Here is a 22,196-nt window from a genome sequence, read left to right as displayed (position 1 = left end):
AGGTAGATACATGTTTAGGCATAACCGCATGGTTCTTGGTGTGGTTTTGCTATAGTACTAGACATTATTGACTGCCACTGCATTTAGTAGTGGCCCACGGTAGGAAATAATATAAAGACAGCGAACGTAGGTCCATCAATTCCCCCATGTACCAGCAGTTGAAAATGATCTTGACTCGGGTCTCCACACTCGTTTCACACCGAGGAAGAAGATGGTAGGAGGTGGAGGAGGAGAAATAAAAATGACAACAACTGCGTGTGCATGTTGTGGCTACTCAATCTTCTCTCTCTGTTGCACCTTCTTCGTTGCAAGAACTTTAAAGAGATTTCTGTCGACTTACGCACGGTGAACGATAGTACAGTTGTCGACGCACAACACTTTGGAGTCTCTATGCATGTTTGAGCTTAAATTCCAATGGCGTGGCGACCATCATAGGTCTCACCACATACCTTACGAGCTCTTTTAGATAAAAGCATTTGAAGTGGGTCTTGGTCAATGCTTGGCTTCTTGGGTATATATATATATATATATATATATATATATATATATATATATATATATATATATATATATATATATATATATATGGGGTATTGAAATGGAAAGGTTGAAAGCGCGTGGAGATGGTGCTGCCTTTCTCCCACCCACCCCTCCTCGCATCACATGCGTGTAATTATCCGCCAACTTGCGGCGAATAGTGGCCACTGGGGCCGCCGTCACGCTCATGACTCTGCTTCTCATCTTCCTCCCTCTCCGCCCAGCCCACACCCCACCCCACCCCACCCCCACCTCTCTCTCTCTCTCTCTTCCTCCTGTGTTCATGTCCTTAGGGAGGAAATTGTTTCAGATAAGATCAAATTTTGAATCAGAAGCCAACCATAAAACAAGTGCTTCATGGACCATCCATCATCGGTAGATGTGCTACCGGCTTCCCACACCTCACACTTGGAAACCATCCATTAAACTCTTCAGACAATTCCAACTGCATATGACATTTCCAACACATCCAAATACGATTATGTGAAATCTGTTTAGGCAGTGATGATTCTATCACTTAATTAAACATATAAATTCGTGGTAGGAGAGACGATCGTAAAATCTGATTCGTTGTCAAAAGTCATGCTCAGGTTCTGTCACCATAAGTCAAGTCTTCTCGATGATCGAGGGGACTGTGTCGGTGGAGATAATGCGGAAGTACCACACTCTGATCCACAAGGTATGTCTCCTTTATTGCCATTAAGTTTGGAGTAGTTGCCCTCTCTTAATAGCTACATATTTATGGGATTCTTAGATGTACATATACCACATGGATTGCACAGTAAGAGACATAGCAAGTTACTGTTATCTTAGACACCATTGTCTCTCTTCACCTACTGCTGCGCAGAGAGAGAGAGAGATTTAAGGGACCACCCAATTAATTGGAATAACTCAGGATCACAGCACAAATATTTTGCTGTTAAGCACTAGACAATTACTCTTGCCATTTCAAAAACTTGCTCATTGATGAAGGGAATCAGACAACCGTACTAGATACTGATGAGATGGCAAACATGACCTCGCATGTAATCTACTCACGTTGCACACTAAAATGCAATGCCCCATGCATATTGTTTTCTTCCCCTTGAGCTGATTGCTCTCTGTCTTCACATGAAATCTTGGACTCGAGGAAGCAATGTTTGGGAACATCCACTTCTTTTTTTAGTTATTTCCACCCAAGTTCTATATTGATTCATTTATCCTCTAGCCCACAAAATCTTGTCTTTTCTCGAAGAGAAATCAAAGTTGTAACCAAGAATACAAGTCTAATGCATTCTTTAGATCGCATGTCTTCACCTTCATTTCTGTTCTAATTGTTTGTGAAATAGTTTCTTTGACTTGAAAACACAATTTTCTTTGTTCCTAGTTTTGTCTGTCTTGTGAACTGTGCACAATGTCAGCAAATAGAAGATATTTTATTGCCGAACTCGCTTGGCAACTGTTAAACAAATTATAGTTAGCTGATGTTATGTAGGAATTACCAGTCTGCGTATAGAAGTAGAAAAACAGATGGGGGATGACCAAAAGAATGGCTTTTGTTGGCCTCTCATGAGGAAGGTAGGGGCAACATATATATTACTTGCTCGTAAGTAGTGATACATAGATGATGATGAGAGGTAAGAGCAGGACTAGAAGAGAAGGTGGTGGTCACTGGGAATGGATGGTGTCGGTTCGGAGTAGCTTGAGGACAGCTGAAAGGAAGGTGAAAGTGAAATGGATGCCATGAGAATGTTGGAGGAGGACAACCTTTGCTGTCCATCTTTGAAATGTTGAGGCATGTGACTGTGGTTTGGATTTTATTTCTCTACAAATATCATCTTGTCCACCTTTTTTTTATTTTTTATGTTTGTGTTATTTTAAGTGGTGTGGTAGCGCATCTAAGGAACAAGGCCGCATATATTTATGCTTCTTCATTCATCAACTCAACAACCCAACTCGGGATAGATGTAAAATCCTGATATGATAATTTGTTTTATCTGAAAATTATTCAATCAAATTAAACTAACATAACCGTATTTAATATTTTGATTTAGTTTCATATCAAAAGTGAATAAAGATTTTAATTAATTTGTAAGAGCATGAAGATTATTTGGGCTTAAGTATATTGGGTCAGTGACTTAATAAATTAATTATCTCATCAAGTTGGGTCATAATAATTGATATCATAATCCATCCAATATTTAGGTCATCATGTCAGTCGTGACAAGATTGTTGAGAGAAAAATTAACGAGGCAAAAAAAGATAAATCCTGTGATAAGATTGTGGAGAGGGTCAATCTTTCAAGTCTTAAGAAAGAAAAAAATATAGTCTAGCCTTGCGGTGGATGTAGATAAGTTGCTCTCATGATGATTTGACAATGGACGCATGACACTTCATGATTGGTTCATCAAACGGATCCACTAATATGTATACCCCATCACGTATACAACAGATGTATATTGTGTAATGAATCACTCACCTCAATCCTAAGAACATCAAAATCATTTATATTTGATTTAATGTTATTATTTGGGCCAGTTGCGAATGATGGGCCACTAGTTACATGGAAGATTGCTACCCTGTTACGTGTAATCGAGACCATAGAAAATGCCCTTTTAGTGCAAAGGGCTCCATGGAAATGTTGGTATTGTGAGAGACAACAAAGAAAATAGAATCCGTACCCCATCACTGTAGCAATCGTCACTTTATTCTCAGCTTTCTTGCTGCATTCCGTTGCCATCACAAGAAGCAACTGGAAGATGAAGGTCGAGAGAGCATCAGGCCAAACCACGCGTTTGTCTCCTTCTTCCTTAGGCTTCTTCATGCCTGGAAGATGAAGGTAGAGAGAGCATCAGGCCAAACTACGCCTTTGTCTCCTTCTTCCTTAGGCTTCTTCATGCCTGACTCACGTGACAACAAAGCAACAGGCGTTGATCACATAGCACACAGAGAGAGAGAGAGAGGTGTCCATCACCTTGTGAGCTGCTGAGGGCAGATTGAGATGGTTTTTGTCCATGGATTACTGGAGCCGACTTGGTTTACTTATAGAAAAGATGTCCTCAACTCCAAGGATGTCGAGGTGGACTCCCCTGAGAGGCAACAATACATTAGGGTGGTCAGTTTGAGCCGGAGATTGTACTAAAAGAAAAGAAGAGGCATATTCTATCAAATGACGGCAAATACTATTACAAGTTGGTAAAAATAAGTTGTTATGTGAAATAACAAATTTGGAAGATCTATTAATCTTGAGAATGCGACAAACTCGATGATCACAAAAAGAAAGGTTTAAGAATGTAGAAATCAAGTTGCATACTTCTTAAAGGGACTACTCTATGATGATGATTGAATCTCTTTGGCAATTCCTCTGGTGTTGTCAACTCTGAACCTGTTCATCAATTTCCTTTTACTCAATATTATCATCTTGAAAAAGGAAAAAAGGAATATCCAGTGGACACTGTTTGAGCAATGCTCAGATTCATATTTGTGCAGCCACTTGAAGAAAGTTTGTTCCAGCTAACCTGGGCTCTACACAAGCAAAATAAGCAAGCAGTCAAAAAGACTAAACCACTTACAAGAAAAACTCGAACTTTTTGATTTAGTCAGAAACAAATTGCAAAGACTACTCAGCATTCTTTTTCTAGGAACGAATAACAAATATTTCATAAACTACCTTCTTGACTTTGAGTCTCCACAATTTCATCCATAATATCATTACAAATATCTACTGTCGGTAGTTTGCATAAACAAGTGGAGATGATGTTTATGCCAGCAAATCATTCTTAAAAAATTCTTGATCCATTTTCAGGCATTTCCTTAAACCAGACGAGTGATGATGGATATAGAAATATATAGATCATAAATAGTTCATGAAGGCATTTAAATTATGAAGACATGGTGCAGCATTTAACATAACAAACTATATAAGCTATCGATAAGAGCAAGTGAGCCAGCATTTAATGTTAGCCAAGATATGTCCAAAAAAAAGTTGAGACTTACTGTCATTAATGATCGTTGGTCCCCGTGTCTCTATTGTCTGGTCTACGTAGTGAAGGAAGCAGGATGGTGCCAAATATTATTCCTATCGTTAATAATCGTTGGTTCTCATATTTAGTCCACGATAGTAGAGGATTCCAGTATTATCGCTCTCACTTTTCATCCTCAATTTTTATGTTTTTGATGTTTTTCTAAAGCAGCACAATGTCTATTCTGCCATCCCATTTTTGCATTGTCACCCTTTTCCTAATTTACTTCCCTTTATCATTTCCGATCATCGAATTCTCCTAGTCACATTTCACCCTTCTTTCCATCATATCATGTCTGCATTCTCAGCCTAATAAAACCTCAGATATTTCTCCGCGGTCGTAAAAGAAACCCTAAATGTCATCCAATGTCCACAGAAGCCCACCTCAGCCGCGAGGATCCAAGCGTGGTAAGCAAAAGGGCAGACAAGGAGGTTCTCATTTGCCGAATCGAAAGGAGAAGACCATAAAAACCAACCACGAAGGGCGGATCGACGCACCGTCGACGCCGAAGCCTTCGTCTTTCCCTCCGTCATCGGGGTTGCTACGCCCTTCCCTTCTCCACGGCCACGCCAAGATGAATCGCCTGCCCTACGCCGGAGGAGTCAAGCTGAGGCACCGCCGCGCAGCACTCGGCCAAGGCAGCTCTCCGCCGACGCTTGGCGTTCCAAACGTGAGACCTCCCGCGTGTACTTAAAAATAGGCCCGGAAGCGGGTTGGGCGCGGTTCAGATGTGAGAACCGAACGTAACAACCCGGAAAAGATCCGAAAACCAATCTCCTAGGGACCCATTACCGACTAGGTAGTAATTGGATCCGACCCGATAGGCACAAACGTGAGGGTTTGGGTTTGGGCTATTTACCACATTTAACTGCTTCTTCCTCTTCCGGATAAAACGATCTCCCGATTCCGAAGACGAGGGTTTCGAGCGAAGGGTTTTGGAATCCGGCTAGAGAAAGAGCTCGGTGAGTCTGCTCTTGTCTCGTATACACACTGCAAAATTCTTCAGCGTCCTTCAACTATTTGTACGGTGTTCTTAGTCGAAGATTTGATTGGTTTTATTGGCATCTTCCTCCATTTTTGTTCCTCGATCGTGACATATGATTTGCTATTGAGTCTGGCATGTTGCGTAGTCGGATTCCGGCAACGCCGGACGTCGCTGGAGTCGCGCCTGCGGAGAATCTTTTATCGCTAGGGTTTGCGTCTCACAAGAAAGGGAAAAATCAGATTTTGTTTCGAGATTTTGTTCGTCCATCAGCAATGAAGAGTGGGATTTGTGCACGACTAAAACTTGGGGGAAATAATTTTCCTGTCAAATCCGAAGTCAAGAGAACGTCGGTCTCGTATGGAGGGTGTATTCCATCGGTCTTGCGAGCACTGGAAACATTTCCAGATTTAGATGAGGCTCTGAAGCCATGGGAAGACAGCCTCAGCAGCAAGGAGAGGACTATAATTTTGAAAGAGCAAACGGATTGGAGAAGGGCTGTCGAGATCTTTAATTGGTTTAAGAGAAAGGGGTGTTACGAACTCAATGTGATTCACTACAATGTCATGCTCAGGATTCTCGGGGAAGCTCAAAAATGGGATCTTGTTGGGTCGTTCTGGAACGAGATGCAATCCAATAGGATAATGCCGACGAATTCAACTTACGGGACACTCATCAATGCTTACTGCAAGGGAGGCCTCAATAAAGCAGCGCTCGTCTGGTTAAGTGATCTCTACAAGCAAGGAATGGAGCCAGATGAGGTGACAATGGGAGTCATTCTCCAAACATATAAAAAGGCTGGGAAGTTCCAAAAGGCAGAGCAGTTCTTTCGAAGGTGGTCATCAGATATTTATGATGATTGTGAAACACAGAAGGGTTACAGCTTATACACGTATAATACGCTGATTGATACTTACGGAAAAGCAGGGCAGCTTGAGAAGGCTTCGAGGACCTTTACACAAATGTTGGGAGAAGGTATTGTTCCAGACACAGTCACTTTCAATACAATGATTCATCTTTATGGTAACAATGGGTGCCTGGAAGAAATCTCTTCCTTGATGACAATGATGGATGAACACCATTGTGTCGCTGATACAAGAACATATAACATACTTATCTCAGTCTATCTAAAGATGAATGATATCGACACAGCAGCTAGTTACTTTTCAAAGTTGAAGGTAGCTGGTCTAGAACCAGATATTGTCAGTTACCGCACTATTTTATATGCATATTCTGTGAGGAACATGGTTGGAGAAGCAGAAGCTCTTATAATGGAGATGGAAGAACTATCTCTTGAGATTGACGAGTACACACAATCAGCTTTGACGAGGATGTACACAAATGTGGGGTTGATTGATAAATCATGGTCTTGGTTTGAGAAGTTAAGTGACAAAATGAGTTCAGAGTGCTTTTCTGCCAATATTGATGCTTTTGGGGAGAAAGGGCACATCCATCTTGTGGAGAAAGCTTTTTCTTGTTGCTTGTCCAGGCAAAAGCTGAGTGTTCTTGTGTTCAATGTGATGATAAAGGCTTATGGGTTGCAAAAGAACTGTAATAAGGCTGCTGAGTTGTTTGATGGAATGATAGGCTATGGCGTTGTGCCAGATCAGTGCACTTATAGTTCAATAATACAGTTGCTATCAGCTGCTGAACTACCTCATAAAGCAGTATACTATGTCAGAAAAATGCAAGAGGCAGGTTTGGTTACTGACTGCATTCCATATTCAGTGGTAATGACTTGCTTTGCTAAGCTCGGTGAATTACAAACAGCAGAAGATCTATTTAAAGAAATGATTAGCTTTAAAATTCAACCTGATATTGTTGTTTACTCCATTCTAATAAATGCATTTGCGGAAATTGGAAATGTTCATGAAGCCGTGAAATATGTTGATTCCATGAAGAGTGCTGGTTTGACTCTCAATTCAATAATTTGTAACTCTCTGATCAAACTCTATACAAAGGTTGGATACTTGAGAGAAGCACAAGAGGTTTATGAATTCTTGAAATCGTCGGAAGACAGTCCAGATGCATATGCATCAAATTGCATGATTGATCTTTACAGTGAAAATGCTATGCTAGGAGAGGCAGAAGAGATCTTTGACAACTTGAAATGCAATGGAAAGTCTAATGAGTTTTCATATGGAATGATGCTGTGTTTGTACAAAAGACTTGGGCGACTTGGCGAAGCTTTTTTCATTGCCAAAGAGATGCAAACCTTACAACTCCTGACCAGCTCAGTGAGTTGCAATAATATAATAGCTTTGTACGCAACTAATGGGAGAACGAAGGAAGCTGTGGAAACTTTCCGTTACATGCTGGCCTCGGGTATACCACCCGATGATGGTACATTCAAGACATTAGGTCTTGTTTTGCTTAGGCATGGAGTGTCAAAGGAAGCTATAAACCAATTAGAATCTGTGAGAGGAGAAGATGCTGAAGTTGGTTTGGAAGAATGGATCAAGGCTATATGCTCTGTCCTCAGATTTGATGTTAATCTGAGGCATGTGGGTAAAACAAAGAGTTGTTATAACATAGAACCTTTTACTGTAAATCTGTGCGAGAAAGAATTTGCATTGAAGGAATTAGACGATGTCAAGCAAGGATTGTGTGGCTAAAAGCTGTGCATAGTACTAGAAATCTTCAGTGTCTTTGAAATAATTTCCATTATATCAGCCTGCCAAATCTGTCTTTGACATTTACGATTGGCTGCAGTCTCTGTAAATAGGAAGGCCTTGATCGAAAAGCTTTGATTATGGTATCTCAGCTACTCGATTACTGATTTAACTTTATTTTGTCCCTCTTCATGTCTTATTTGACTCAGGTGAGCTGTGACCATTCTGAATATTCTGAAAGCGAAGTGCAGGTGTAGATGTAATTCTAGAATGTTTATGCTATAAAACCTGATTCCAGTTTGTAGGTATGAGACTGAACATGTGATTTGTACTGACTATTTGTTGTTTTTTTTAACAGACTATTGGTGCTACATGGTCTTTAGACAAGCTTGAGTGAACTTACCTTTTTTTTAATGCAAAATAGCAATTCCTGAGGAGCCATCATACAGATGTAATTGAATTGGTGAGGAATGAAGAAATATAGGTAATTCATCTATGATCCTTTTTTTTATATAGTTTAACACATGATGTAGGTAATTATTTTCTGATTTCATTGTGCAATTTGCTGATTTCTAACTCTAACCCCTTTTTTTTTTTGCTTTCAAAGGGGTTCTATTGAGGAACAGACAAGATGAATCAATTCCATCCCTGAAAAATTAGTGTGCAAATCCCTACCTTGCTACACCTGTGATGTGTTTCCTTTTCTGCTCAAATGGTGTATGCTGTTTCTTTGGAGTCACTGAACCACATCAGCAGAAGTTCACCTTGGTGCCCTAGCATAGACGAACCACCTTAAGCTCCCACAGTTCATTTGGGATGATGACTTGAAACGGTTATGGAATCACAAGGCTTAACAGAGATCAGTACTTGACTAACATTTTTCTTGTTTGTTCTAAATAAAAACACATAAAAAGGGTCTGATGTAAAAAACTTGGTTCAATCACTGGCAAACTCATCGATCACAAAATTATTTGGAGAAAGAGCTTAGTTAATCAGAAAGGCACAATCCCTTAGCCAATCCATATGTTGTGAGACATTGATGAGGTACGAGTGATGATCTGAGTCATACCACTTAGGTAAGGTACATGTTGCATTCATGCTCGGTTGTGTTTAAGTCAAGATTAGATATGGATTTCGATAAAATGACGATCAGGATTTGTTTCACAGAAAAATTTACTATGTATATTGATTTTTTTTCCAGATGAGGGTGTGCCTTATAATATTTTTTTCCCGTCGTCACGCTTCGTATGCATGTGTTCGGTCTTCGTCTTCTCTAGAATATGGTTGTAGGTAGTAATTGCCTGTAGTATCTCCTGTAGCGGCCATAGGCTCTAATCCTAATTTAATACGTAGTGTATAGGAACATATAACTAACACACATGTAGTAGTTGGGCAGTAAGACTTCGCTATCATCAGTATTATTGCGAGCAGGTTTCCAAGCAGAATCGGAACCAAATCTGGTGACGTAGATGACGATATAAGTATTCTCTTCGGTTTGTTGGTGACAAATAGCAGAAACAAGAAGAAAAGAACCTCGTTGCTTTTGATGCACCCTCCTCCTTTCTGCTTCTTTTGGAGAGGGATAAAAGAAGGGATGGTGGGGCAGTTTGCCTCGCGAGGAAGGGTCCAGAGACAGAATGGTTTTGGCTTTAGGTCAAGGAGATTGTTTAGTTGGCAGGAGATGGATAGTAACACTGCGGCTCGCAGAATTATAGAATCGCTCTCTATGATCCTGCCATTATTTATTATTCTGTGTTGGCGTTGTTGACGGGATGATCACCAATCAATCAAGCTAATATTAAAATCGTGGAAAGATAATGAAATCAGAAATATGGTGTTTCTTGTTTTCAACGTCATCGATGGTCGATGGTGGGGGCAGAGGGGAAAAAAAAAATTCAGCACAACGATTTCGTTAAAAAAATAATTTCATAAATCTAAATACCCAAAAATTTTGATAAATTAGAATCTAATTTTAATTTGAGTTTAATTAAAAAAATATAATTGAAAGTTATTGGAGAATGAAGACGGTGACCAGCAATGTCGTCATCTCACAATTTTACTAATATTTAAATAATATTAATTATGACTATATATATATATATATGGAGGAGAGTAAAAGAGACCTTTTCTCGATGCATCGCCATCTTGCTGTGTGTGCCCCTTTCGGAAACCACCGCGGCCGGCGCCTAGTAATCCAGGAGAGCTTGATAATAATTAAAATAAAAAAAGTCATAAGAGATATGATCGTAGAAAATAATTAAGAGTTAGCAAAAGAAATACTTACCACCCATTTGCCGCACCGCCCTTAAAATGACAAAACAAGAAATTATTATTACTAATTTAGTGATAAGACGTCTCTTCTTACAAACCCCTCTCTCTTTTAGAAGATCAGAAGGGGGACGACGGAGGTTCCCTTTTTTAAGCATTTACTCTAAAGAAGAAAATAATTACAATAATACAAAAGGAAATTAAGGGTTCTCGGATAGGACGGAAGTCAGGCCGGTAACAACCTTCGCTCCCTCGTGAACCGCTTTGGGCTTCACCTCCGGCGGTTCCCACGCCGACGCCGCCGATACCACCAGTACTGCCGAGCTCTTCCCCTCCGCCGACTTCTCGCTCTTCGCTTTCCCATCCGATTCACCGGTCTCTTCTGCTTGGGCTGCTGGCGGAGGATCCGCCAGGGGAGTCGATCGCTCGTAGGGGGCGAGCCATTTGGAGCGCATGTACTCTGGCTTCCGCCAGGGCGGGAAGTGGAGGCCCTTCTTCTTCAGGCTCTGCTGAGCGGCCTCCGACACGACGGCGACGATCTGGTCCACCTGATCCTCCTTCCCGACGAAGACGGGCGGCAGAGACTGGAGTACCGCGGCGTAACTCTTTGTCGACCGCGCGATCTCGAACTCCGACCGGAAATCCACGTCCACCAACAGCCGGTCGCCGGCGACGATCACGTCGATGTACTCGTGCTCGCCTGCGTCAAGTCATCAGTCAACACCCCCGTGCCATCACTGGACGGAAACGTAGGAGAGACACTGCGGGCTGGGGGTAGGCGGAGGAGGAACGTACCGGCGGGAAAGGAGGGGGTCTTCTCCCATCTCGACTTGCTAATGGAGGCATCATATCCGAGCAATCGGAGCCCGTTGGCCACGGCCTTCATCTGCTCGTCTTTTCGCTTGCAGTTCTTGTTCTTCTCCACAACGCTGGACGCATCCGCTAAGAGATTCCTCTCCACAAGGCTTGCGGAAACCACCAAACCCTGTAACAATCCATATTTCTTTGGTCATATTACGGGACTTGAGGTGAAAGAAATCCAGTGGATATGGAGCACCAACGGGGAGTTAATTCTGGGAGAAACCGCCGATACCTTAACAACTTCGGCCGCGGAGACGATCGGAGGATCTCCGGAGTTGAAGGAGGAGGGAAGTAAGTCGAGGTCGTCGTCGGAGCTGTCGCGGCAGTTGCCATGGAAGCAATTACAACGGCTTCGGCCGCTCCGGTAGGAAGTCTGCTCGCCGTTGTTGTCCTCCATGAAATTGCGGACCATCTTGTCGAGGCAGATGGAGCTCAGCTCAAGATCGGCGCCGCCAGCGAGGCGCTCAACCGACGAGATTCTCAGGACGCTGGGGAATTGCCGCTCGAACAGCCGCTTCAGCCGTGATTTCTGCACCGGCTTTGCCAGATCGCTCCGCCCCACCGCTATTACGTCGATCGGCTGTATCTTCGTAGGAAACGGCATGATTTTGACCAAAATGGAAGGACCACTCCCTTGTTACAAGCTGGAAGTTAGCAACACTCCGTCTCACCACATCAAATCGAGGTAATGACGCCGGAACCGGAGATCAATTACAACATCGGCACTCCAAATATCCGATCCGCAGAGTAAACAAGGATCAGAGAAACGGAAAAGAAAGAACACGATCGCAATCAACAGCTCATCGAGGAACACAATAGTTCAGATCAGGAACGACTCCTGATCTCCAAAAGACGGGACGCTTGGCAACGAGGTTTCCGTGGGAGACACGGGAAGCGAGCGACTCACATCCTCCATCCATGGCGTCTAGTTAACGGCGATCGGCCGGAAACGTCGGATCTCGCGGCCATTTCCTTCAGGTCCTCCGGCGGTGGCGATCGTGGGGGATTGAGCAGTTCCGGAGGAGCGGAGCCGGAGCGGGTTTTTAAAAGGGTCGGGGATTGGGCGAAGTGGGTGAGAGGAGTGGGTAGTGTTGAGTAGGACGACACGTGTGATTCCACGTGTCCATCTTGATCCGAAACCTTACGGAAAACGGCTTCTCGTACGTGGCCCGTTTCACAGACAGCGGTTTCAACGGGGACTAACTTTGTCCGCGAGCCACAGGAAATCACTATCTTGTACGCACATATTCTCGATAACCACACTTTTGCCACTCCGCTAGTGTAGCCTGAGAGCTGCCCAAGGTGTCATCATTGTAATTAATGCTCATCTTCAGCGATGAATGCGTCACATAGCTTCCCGTTTATTCCGTCCTTCAAACCGTTGCGCGCGGGATCAATGAAGTCGATCAAGGAAACCACCATTCCTGGCACCGTAAGATCTCGACACGCGTCCAGATATATATGCTAACTTGCTGGCATAGTTAATGCGAGGGTGACGGAAGGAATTGCATACGAGCAAGTAATTAATCCATAAAAATAATTAAAAGATGGAGGTGACTAACATTGTCGGGGTGACGAAGCGTGTGGGCCGTGCACAGCGCTTGGCGTCCAATCGGGGACGGAAGCGTCGAGGGGACTCGAGCATTGCGTGCCGCTAGACTTGCTTATCCGGAGATGTGACGCGGTTAACCACATTCACAAGAAAGGTGCATCGATCAAGTCATTCTCGCTTGGGGACAAGTCATCTCCATGTTGGTGTACTCGTCCCTGTCAAACTTATGACGTATCGACATGGATATATACACTTATATAATTGCATTCATGCGGGCCCCTTTGAGAAGCGTCACATCGCCGTACAATAAATACGTGTTGAACATGGACGCACCTTTGCAAAAAATGTTTCGTGAAATTAACGTAAATTTGCATAGTGGCATCAGTGGAGAGTTGACATATTTTGCAACAAAAATAATATACTATTTATTTTATTCGGATGATAAATTTATGGTTTACTTGAGTGCATATGTTACAACAAAATGAAGGAATGAGACATAAAACACTATGTTTTGATCGGCCTTGTGGAAATGGCCACGATGATTGCTGGAGTTGTGCAGTTCCCTTGACACAAAAGCTTTACTGTTGAAGATGATAAATAGGTTCTGTTGTAGACCCCAGAGTTGGATGAGATGTCCTAATCTTGTAGGAGCCTCAAGGCCCTTCAGCTCTCAACTGTTGCTATATTTATATATAGACATTAGTTCTTTCCTGCTCAAACTTTCTTCTCAGTAACATCTCTCATAGCTTTGGTTCAGAAGGAAGTCATGGTCATGGAGCACCCAAGGATGGTCCCAAAACCATGTGCTTGCTTGCCCTCCCTTCACAAAACTATAGACACATCAATTCTTGCAACTTTCTTGAATCTTGTATCAAGGTGTCCTGGGAGAAATAACAAGTGGTATTAAGGAAGCTTGTTGTTCAAGTGTTGGAACTATGAGAAATTGCATCACAGAAAAGAAAAAGAAAAAAAACTCTCAGATCACAGTAAAAGCTATATAATCAAATTCTTGGATCCAGTTTTGGGAAATTGAATAATAGGTGACTGGTGGGCCACATTCAATGATTTTGAGTAACTTTAAAGGCAGATGTTCTCTTTCTAAAGCTAGTTGGGGGTGGTGGTCTAATTCACCTACAATGTCATGATTATGAGTCTCTCATGTTCTCTCTTTAGAGTGACAGCATATGATGTATCATTTCAACTTGCAATATTCCACAGCATATGGTCAGCTAAAAAGAAAGTTTCTGCAGTGAAGAAGGGAAAAGTAGACTAAAATGTTGGTTTTGTTTGTTGGTCATTGTTGTCTGCTGGTCTGAGCTTAAGCTACTTAAGAACTAACATATTGTAAATTACAAAAGGATAAAAAGGAAAAAAAAGGTCAACTAAAAGTAAAGTTAATGCCTTTTGAAATAGCCATTATCAATAACCTCCATGTCAAAGGATGCGTTCCTCATATTTTACATTGATTGTACTAATGCAAACAAGAGATGAGTTATTTTGATGAAATATTCATGTCAAAACATAAATAATAGCATCATGTCACTTTGATTGCTATACTTCATACATACTGGCCATAAGGTAATTGTGCTCAAGACTGCTCTTTAATCTGCTTATGCCAGAAGATTGTTCTACAGCACCACATCTGACTAAATTACTCTGACAAACATTGATCAACAACTCGTTCATATATGTAAGTTGAGAATGCTGAATTACTTAAGAGAGTTCAATAAAGTTGATTACCTTGTTTTCTCTATCTGTGCTTTAAATTGTTCAAGGCAGAATCAAGCTGTTTACTTATTGTTAAAAGTGTCTTCTGAAGTGTTCTGGTTAGCTTACTCTCATCAAACCGGAATCGATAAATCGGGGGGAGTTGGCCACCAACATTTTGGTGGTTTAAGTTTTCGATAGCTGGTATCAACCAAGGCAAATGTGAAATATCATAAGATTTGATGACAAATGACTTTTAGTTTGAGCCAACCCAAACTAAAACTTGGCAACATCTACAGATGTCTTTTTTTTTCTTCTTCTTTCTTTTATTCTCCTCTGCTAAACTGAACTTTTGCTGGTGCCAGTTTTTGATACACAAATGGCTCAATTATCTGGCTGTCAGTTGCATCAGCACTGATTGTTCAGACTACCAATATTATGACTATTGCTAATGAGGTTGGTAGGAAGAAGTAGAACATCATGTTCTCAAGTGCTAAGATTGATGACTTCTTTAGTGTGGCCTTATCCAGAGATAGCCCCATATATCATTAAGGATGGAGTTCCTGCCTTGTTGACAACACACAAGGTAGGCAAGAGTCATGAATGTCTGCATTGAGAAGTAACAATTCCCATTGTGCCAAACTGGAAGTCATTTTGGCCTCATCCATTTCCTTGTTGATGTACAGCCACTTCTGATATGGTCAAGCCTAAGCCAAAAAAATTCTGCTTAAAAAACACTTTGCTGGGACAATAAAATTATCCTCAAAGGTTATGTAAAATGACCACTAAAATTATTTAGAGCTCTCAGAAACAAATCCCACAGCAAGATCCTTCATTACCACATCAGTCTCAGCCTTTTCTCCATAATAGAATCAGCATCTGGCTGTTTGCTAGAACAAGAAGCCACACCTTTTCTTTCCACAGCCTGCAATCTCCACTGACACTAAGAATGACCAAATTTTACAGTTTTCTGTTGTGTAATTTGTCCATTTGGTTCCGCAATTTATATAATGATGGATAATGTTTCGAAACCCCTTCTTCCTCGCACAATTTGGCATAAGAATGAGGGTCATACTTGAAATTTATTATTGGATTATCGGGTTATAGGACTCCGTCAACGACACTGATCCGATATGTTCGTTTAACTGGATTGTGTTTCCATCATCGGAACCCTCGAAATGGATCGGGATAAAAATGATCCGGGCCGGATGTCTGGGTTTAGCCCAACAATGAAGTCAACCAAACCGTGCATTGAGATTATTTTCGTCATTTAGACGTTCTGACTCTCCTGACGCGCTTTCTCCGTAATAGAGACAAACTAATGAGGGTAGAAGAGAAATTTTGCGTTTCTGGAAAGTTCCTATTGGCCTTGTAAAAGTAACCGCCTTCCACCGACCAGACTCTCCCCCGATCTCCATTATTTTTATTCCTATTACACCCCCTCATCGGTTTCTGTTTTCTGACTTCCCTCACGCCCGCTTCGGCTTCGAGATAAGAAAGCGCGAGAGGGAGGCAGAGGTAACTTCTCGTCCGCTCTTTCCGTCCTTTCCTCCCTCCCTCCCTCCCTTTTGATTCCGATCTTGGGCTTTTTCCTTGTGGATTCGGTTAGGGTTTCTTCACCTCCTGGCTCTGATCGGGCCTATCAGTTTTGTCCCTTCGTGATCGGTGTCCGATTTTGGGTTCTCGAGGGGGTGTTCGGCAAATTCCTCTGCTCTACTGCTGTTTCTGGTTTTCGGCTGTCGTTAGCGGAGGTGTTATTCGTGGATTTAGTGTTGTAGATGCGATTCTTGGGCTTTTTTATGTTCTGATCTGGATTTGCTTCGCTTGTTTGGGCTTTAGTGGGTCGAGAGATGGCGGGAAAAGGAGGAAAGGGGCTCCTCGCGGCGAAGACCACGGCGGCGAACAAGGACAAAGACAAGAAGAAGCCGATTTCCCGGTCTGCCCGAGCCGGGTTGCAGGTAAGATCTGTTCACCTCTTTTCTACTCTTCGTCATCGTCTTCTGCTTTCCGTATACGAGGGTTCGTTCTCCGAGAAAGTTGGCTGTGAATGGTTGGTTACGTTTACATGGGACTGTTCGATTCATCTTGCTGTTGTCAAGTCATTTTGGCACAATATGCCTCCCTTGCAAGTGCACTACCCTTTTATTAAAGTGAATTATTGTTGATTTAGACAGCTAAAAATGGTGGCAATTTAACATGCAGTGGATTCTGAAAGGATATTTGATATGTTGGATCAATCTGGGTAATTAAAATAGTTTTATTATTCGTTTAGGATCATATTTTTTATGCGGAACATTTCTTGTGGCTATTTGCCTTTGAGATGTTCTTTTCTCTCTTCCCCCAACACAAACAGAACTAAGAGCATTAAAGGGCTGTTCTTGTAAACTTAAGTTTTACTTGCTAAGAGTAAAACTGTTCGCTGTTAGCATTAAAGGGTGGTTGCCGTTCTTGTAAACTTAAGTTTTACTTGCTGAGAGTAAAACTGTTCGCTATTGGCATTAAAGGGTGGTTGCCATCTGTTCGCTTTTGCTTGGAGTGTTTTCCAACACTAGGTCCCATTTGATTGGGTGGGGTTATTTCTTTTGTCTGGTGATACTTATCATGGTTGTTCTGCCAAACAAAAATAAGTTAAAAGTTCTTAGGCAGGTAAAGTATTTTCATGAAATGAGCTGCTCGATCCTGTGTTTGGTTTGGGGTTAAAATGATTAACTAATTATATAGATTATCCTGTTCTGCTGTTCTGGTCTCTTTTTTTTTTTTGGATGCTAATGGGTGGATTATGTGGGTTAGTAGGTAAATGGAAGAAGGTTATTATTACCCACTATTTAGATGGGCCGTTTTATTCTGGGATATCCTCGTTAAACTCCTTTGATTGAGTTTAATGTGACCATTCATTACTGTGTAGCATTTGGCTGGTGAAATGGAATTCTTCTAACTTAGCTTGCAATCTAGAATGGATGCAACCATGGGGTAGGATGGGACCCACTTTTTCTTGTAGCGGGATGGAACTCCTTTATACCAACCTTTTCAATCCTAGTTCAAGTCCCTTTTTCTCTGCCGAACTCCTCTTTCTTTTTAAAATTATCATTCTGTGTGTCCAAACTTTTTCTTATCTTTTCTTATTTTTGCCCATTTCTACCAAATGCTCTAGGTATGAAACCGTGATGCTACTTTTTTTTCTGGACTTCCATTTCATCGTTGGTGTTAGTTACCCTAAGCCAAGGTCTATGAGCATAGTTGTCATGTTCATGACGTAAAGATTTATATCTTTCATTGCTGCCTCTCTTTATACAATCACTAAATTGATCAAAATTTGATATAATAGTCCAATATTTTTTTTAAAGCGGATTTTATGTAAATCGACTCATATCTGTGTTGTTATGGCAACAATTTGTTAATTTTGACATTTATTGCCATAACAAACGACAGTCGCTCCATTGCAAGGGTTTCTTTTCTTTCGTGAACTAGCTATGTTTGCTTCCTCTTTTCCTATACGTTCTGGATATCAATTTAATCTCTGATTTAAGTCCATAAAAGGTGGGTAACTAACTGATGTTGAGTGCCATGGGGCCTTGAACATACTTCCTGCTCCGGTTGAAACCCTTCACCACTATAGTTCTCCTTGGTTATCACTGACGTCTCTTGGTTCTCCTCTGTCTCCCTTCTCTTTATCATTAGAAGCTACTTGTGTCACCTCCATCACCTAATTCCAACTAGAACATTTGATCTCCATCTCCTCTCACATCGTTCCATCTTTATTGGTGGTTGTCTTTTGTTCGTTTTTCTCCCACTATCATACAGCCGTGGGCTGCCACCATTTGCTCCATAAATTGCTTACAAAGAGGAGCTTTCTTGCAAAAGAAGAGTCACTTTGCATCTTCTAATCATCAAGGTTCTTTGTGCTTGTCTAAATCTAGTTTTTTTGTTTTCTCTTTCTGCTTGGCCTTATGCTGATTAATTTACTTCAGCTCATTGTATTATTCTTAAGTAGCATGAATGCTGATATTATCTTTCTTCCTTATTAATATTAAAAAATATTATTTTCAATGTAGGCTGAGAAATTTTTGCTACATGTTAATGTGATGTGTTTGGATCATATAAATGGGTTAATTAGGTTCCATTTGTTGAATATTGGTGTTGTAAATGATCTGAATTATGTTGATAATGGCTGGTCAGTGTCATCTTTGAGTTGACTGGATCAATCAGTTTATCAGACTAGATATTTAGGTCAGTCAGATTTCAATGGGCATCAGATGTTGGGTTTGGTCATATGTTTCTGACATGATTATTGCAAGTATCATTTCAGGATTCAGAGTTATCTTAGTATATCCATTTCAACTTAAGATGAGCTTGATTGACAACTTGTGACTGCTGGTTATGGATGGACGTTAAATAGCCTACACAACCTAGATGATAAAACGTTTTCTTAAGTCTAGGCTACAAATTCAAATATGTCATTTTCTTTTTTTTTTTATTGTGAGTTAACTAGTGCGTGTGTATGAGCTTCAGCATATCATTGGTAAAGTAACAGTTCATTGAACCTTGTTACGACATTGATATTTGAAATACTTGGAATAAAGGACATTATGGCATCAACAAATTGTTATGAGGCTGAAGCTCTTGGGTGTTTGCTTATGGCAAATATGACGATAAGCTTGTTGTAAACTTGTTTTGTGACCTTGGGCTATCATATACTTATTTTCTTGATAGAAAATGGTTGATAAAAGCTCATCCTGCTTGTAGATGGGTCAAATAAGATAGTTCTATGTATTAAAATTTCTGTTACATGGGGCGCATATTTATTGTTAGGTTCTTATGAACTGTTCATTTGCCGAAGGGTATAGTTGATGTTATCCTGGCAGTGATGCTGTTCTGATAGTAAGATATCGGCTTCTTTGAGTGTTTGTACTTGTGTGATTTCTGATTGTCTAGGGATTTACACTGATAAATAATACTTAAAATTTAATGTTTTATAATTTGGCAATTTCTTATTTCTGTGATCCATATACTTTAAATAGTTGGGACTTTACGTTTTGGTCTTGTTGTTATCATTGTCGCATTGTCTTATTTCAATGATGGAAACACTTGGTAAGTGGGAATAATAAACTTGATTGTGTACTGTTAATTAACATTTTGCATGGTTATCTAGCTTGTTCCTATTCGCTTACCTTTTAGGCAGTAGGGTTCTGAAGAATTGCTCCTGAGAATCGAGCATCAGTTTTGTAATTTTTGTAATTTCATTCTTCATTATTGACGTAACCTTAATATCTTTCAAATCTGTAAGCTCTTTAGTGTTGATCTAAAAAATCATGTTATAATCTCTGTTTCTTTTGAAGTCAAGAAGTTAGATTATATGACTTAAGTAGATTGTACTCACATAATGCTTACATCGCAAGATATCCCTGTCTGCTAATTTCATTCTTCATTATTGACGTAACCTTAATATCTTTCAAATTTGTAAGCTCTTTAGTGTTGATCTAAAAAATCATGTTATAATCTCTGTTTCTTTTGGAGTCAAGAAGTTAGATTATATGACTTAAGTAGATTGTACTCACATAATGTTTACATGGCGAGATATCCCTGTCTGCTAATTTCATTCTTCATTATTGATGTAACCTTAATATCTTTCAAATTTGTAAGCTCTTTAGTGTTGATCTAAAAAATCATGTTATAATCTCTGTTTCTTTTGAAGTCAAGAAGTTAGATTATATGACTTAAGTAGATTGTACTCACCTAATCCTTACATGGTGAGATATCCCTGTCTGCTAATTTCATTCTTCATTATTGACATAACCTTAATATCTTTCAAATTTGTAAGCTCTTTAGTGTTGATCTAAAAAATCATGTTATAATCTCTGTTTCTTTTGAAGTCAAGAAGTTAGATTATATGACTTAAGTAGATTGTACTCACCTAATGCTTACATGGTGAGATATCCGTCTGCTACATTTTCTGTGTGATCACCATATGTGTTGATGAAACTTATCTGTAAAGTAGATACTCTCAAGGAAAATAGGGAAAAAACTTATCTGTTAGTTGTTCAGGCTTGTTGTTAGAATTCATTAAAATATTATATCTGCATGATCCTAAATTGTTGTTGTGTGCTCCGTAGTTCCCTGTCGGCAGAATTCATCGGCAACTGAAGTCGAGGATTCAAGCTAATGGTCGTGTTGGTGCCACGGCAGCTGTGTACTCGGCAGCAATATTGGAGTATTTGACAGCTGAAGTATTGGAGCTTGCAGGGAATGCGAGCAAGGATCTTAAGGTGAAGCGTATTACTCCACGCCATCTTCAGCTAGCCATTCGAGGGGATGAGGAGCTCGACACCCTCATCAAGGGCACTATTGCTGGTGGTGGAGTCATACCTCACATTCACAAGTCACTCATTAACAAGTCCTCCAAGGAGTGATCCTTCCATTTCCATTGGATGAATTCATAGTGTTAGCGGATATGCATGCTTTACTAAATCTGCGACTTTTGTTGTTCTGATTGTGAACCTGTGGTTGGTTTGTAACAAAATTATGTTTTTCTACTAGTTTGTTTTGGATTTAGCAAATATCAGCAACTTTTGTTTAGCTTTGACATTTAGCATGTAGTCTAACATGAGTTCTTTTTTCATGATGTATTTTTTAGAGTAACTTAAATTAAAACATGCCAAATGTGGATCTCTGCATGTGTGTTCCTTTTGCTTTTTATTTCCGTAGGCCTATTCTTTCTTGAGGGAAATGTGTGTTTTTTTTTTGGGTAATATTTGCCTCTCTTTCATGATTGTTGATATTGCTTTACTACTTAGCTAGTTTCAGGTACGTCAGGTGATTTAAACTATTGTTCAAAGTTGATTCCAAATTCTCAAATGAGGATTGTATGGAAAGAGCGGGAGAATATATTTTTTTTGTTTTTTGTTTTTATTTGTTCGTTATACTTTAGAAGACTTGGCTAAATAATATTATAATATTGTACTTTTATTGATTTAAATATATAAAGCAATCCTTAGTTTAATCTCAAAAAGTGTTTAATGGTATTTGCAGAGATCAAAGAATATATTTGTTTCAAATTGGACATATAATTGAAAGATAATCGCTTTTTATCATGGCTTCATTTATTCAACACTTTTTATCATGGCTTCATTTTTTATGTCTCCGGCGACTCTCGCTTTAGATGAGTTGTATTTTTTTTTTATTGAATCTAACCTATACTTTAGAGGACTCAAGAATAGAAGACAAGAAGTATTATTGAAGAAGTTGTTTTACGTTCAAGTTATTCTCCTCCTATTTATATAAATTAAGAGGGAGGATTTCCCTCGATAGAGTAGATTTCTTTCATACAGTTAGGAAAATCTTATCAGAGTAACGCAAGATGATACTTTTATCAATGATACCAATCTTGGATCGATGCAAAGCAGACAAGAAGAATTATTGAAGAAGTTATTTTACATTGAAGTTATTCTCCCCCTATTTATACATATTATCCTATTTATACATATTAAGAGGGAGGATTTCCCTCAACAGAGTAGATTTCCTCATACAGTTAAGGAAATCTTATCAGAGTAAAAAGATTTACTCATATAGTTATGAAAATCTTCTTATCTGTTATCATGCCCCCGCAAGATGATGCTCCTAACAATGATACCAATCTTGGATCGATGCAAAGCAAGCAGTTTACGAGCGAGAGGCTTCGT

The 22,196-nt window shown here is 40.2% G+C and overlaps 3 protein-coding genes across 5 annotated transcripts; 2 read left to right on the top strand and 1 right to left on the bottom strand.

The window, feature by feature from the left end:
* The first annotated feature begins 5,411 nt into the window (after positions 1–5,411).
* On the top strand, positions 5,412–8,519 carry LOC135666594 (pentatricopeptide repeat-containing protein At3g23020-like). Its single transcript, XM_065178186.1, has one exon. The coding sequence runs from the start codon at positions 5,658–5,660 to the stop codon at positions 8,133–8,135; it is 2,478 nt and encodes an 825-aa protein (XP_065034258.1). The 5' UTR covers positions 5,412–5,657; the 3' UTR covers positions 8,136–8,519.
* Positions 8,520–10,443: 1,924 nt separating this feature from the next.
* LOC135666595 (uncharacterized) lies at positions 10,444–12,291 on the bottom strand. Its single transcript, XM_065178187.1, has 3 exons — positions 11,494–12,291; positions 11,196–11,385; positions 10,444–11,100 (listed from the first exon to the last, which is right to left on the bottom strand). Exons 1-3 carry the CDS (start codon positions 11,863–11,865, stop codon positions 10,601–10,603), a joined length of 1,062 nt encoding a protein of 353 aa, XP_065034259.1. The 5' UTR covers positions 11,866–12,291; the 3' UTR covers positions 10,444–10,600.
* Positions 12,292–15,901: 3,610 nt separating this feature from the next.
* Positions 15,902–21,191, top strand: LOC135666576 (probable histone H2A variant 3). 3 transcript variants are annotated; one of them, XM_065178162.1, is made up of 4 exons: positions 15,981–16,038; positions 16,130–16,271; positions 16,360–16,478; positions 20,631–21,191. In XM_065178162.1, exons 3-4 carry the CDS (start codon positions 16,371–16,373, stop codon positions 20,925–20,927), a joined length of 405 nt encoding a protein of 134 aa, XP_065034234.1. In that variant the 5' UTR covers positions 15,981–16,038; positions 16,130–16,271; positions 16,360–16,370; the 3' UTR covers positions 20,928–21,191. The 3 variants fall into 3 exon arrangements, with proteins under 3 accessions (XP_065034235.1, XP_065034234.1, XP_065034233.1); XM_065178163.1 differs by lacking the exon at positions 16,130–16,271 and having other exon boundaries at positions 15,902–16,038; XM_065178161.1 differs by having other exon boundaries at positions 16,005–16,271.
* Positions 21,192–22,196: the final 1,005 nt, after the last annotated feature.

Source organism: Musa acuminata, unplaced genomic scaffold (assembly GCF_036884655.1).
Source record: "Musa acuminata AAA Group cultivar baxijiao unplaced genomic scaffold, Cavendish_Baxijiao_AAA HiC_scaffold_1110, whole genome shotgun sequence".
Taxonomy (NCBI): Eukaryota; Viridiplantae; Streptophyta; class Magnoliopsida; order Zingiberales; family Musaceae; genus Musa; species Musa acuminata.
Note: the sequence above shows the minus strand (reverse complement) of the source record. Positions and strands in the feature narration are given on the sequence as shown.

Bases quoted from the DNA above. Each gene is read 5' to 3' on its own strand.
- LOC135666594 (XM_065178186.1), top strand. From the start codon at position 5,658: ATGTTGCGTAGTCGGATTCCGGCAACGCCGGACGTCGCTGGAGTCGCG.
- LOC135666595 (XM_065178187.1), bottom strand. From the start codon at position 11,865: ATGCCGTTTCCTACGAAGATACAGCCGATCGACGTAATAGCGGTGGGG. The intron at 11,386-11,493 runs GTATCGGCGGTT...GGATTGTTACAG, and splicing joins CCGCGGCCGAAGTTGTTAAG to GGTTTGGTGGTTTCCGCAAG. The intron at 11,101-11,195 runs GTACGTTCCTCC...GACTTGACGCAG, and splicing joins GACCCCCTCCTTTCCCGCCG to GCGAGCACGAGTACATCGAC.
- LOC135666576 (XM_065178163.1), top strand. From the start codon at position 16,371: ATGGCGGGAAAAGGAGGAAAGGGGCTCCTCGCGGCGAAGACCACGGCG. The intron at 16,479-20,630 runs GTAAGATCTGTT...TGTGCTCCGTAG, and splicing joins CTGCCCGAGCCGGGTTGCAG to TTCCCTGTCGGCAGAATTCA.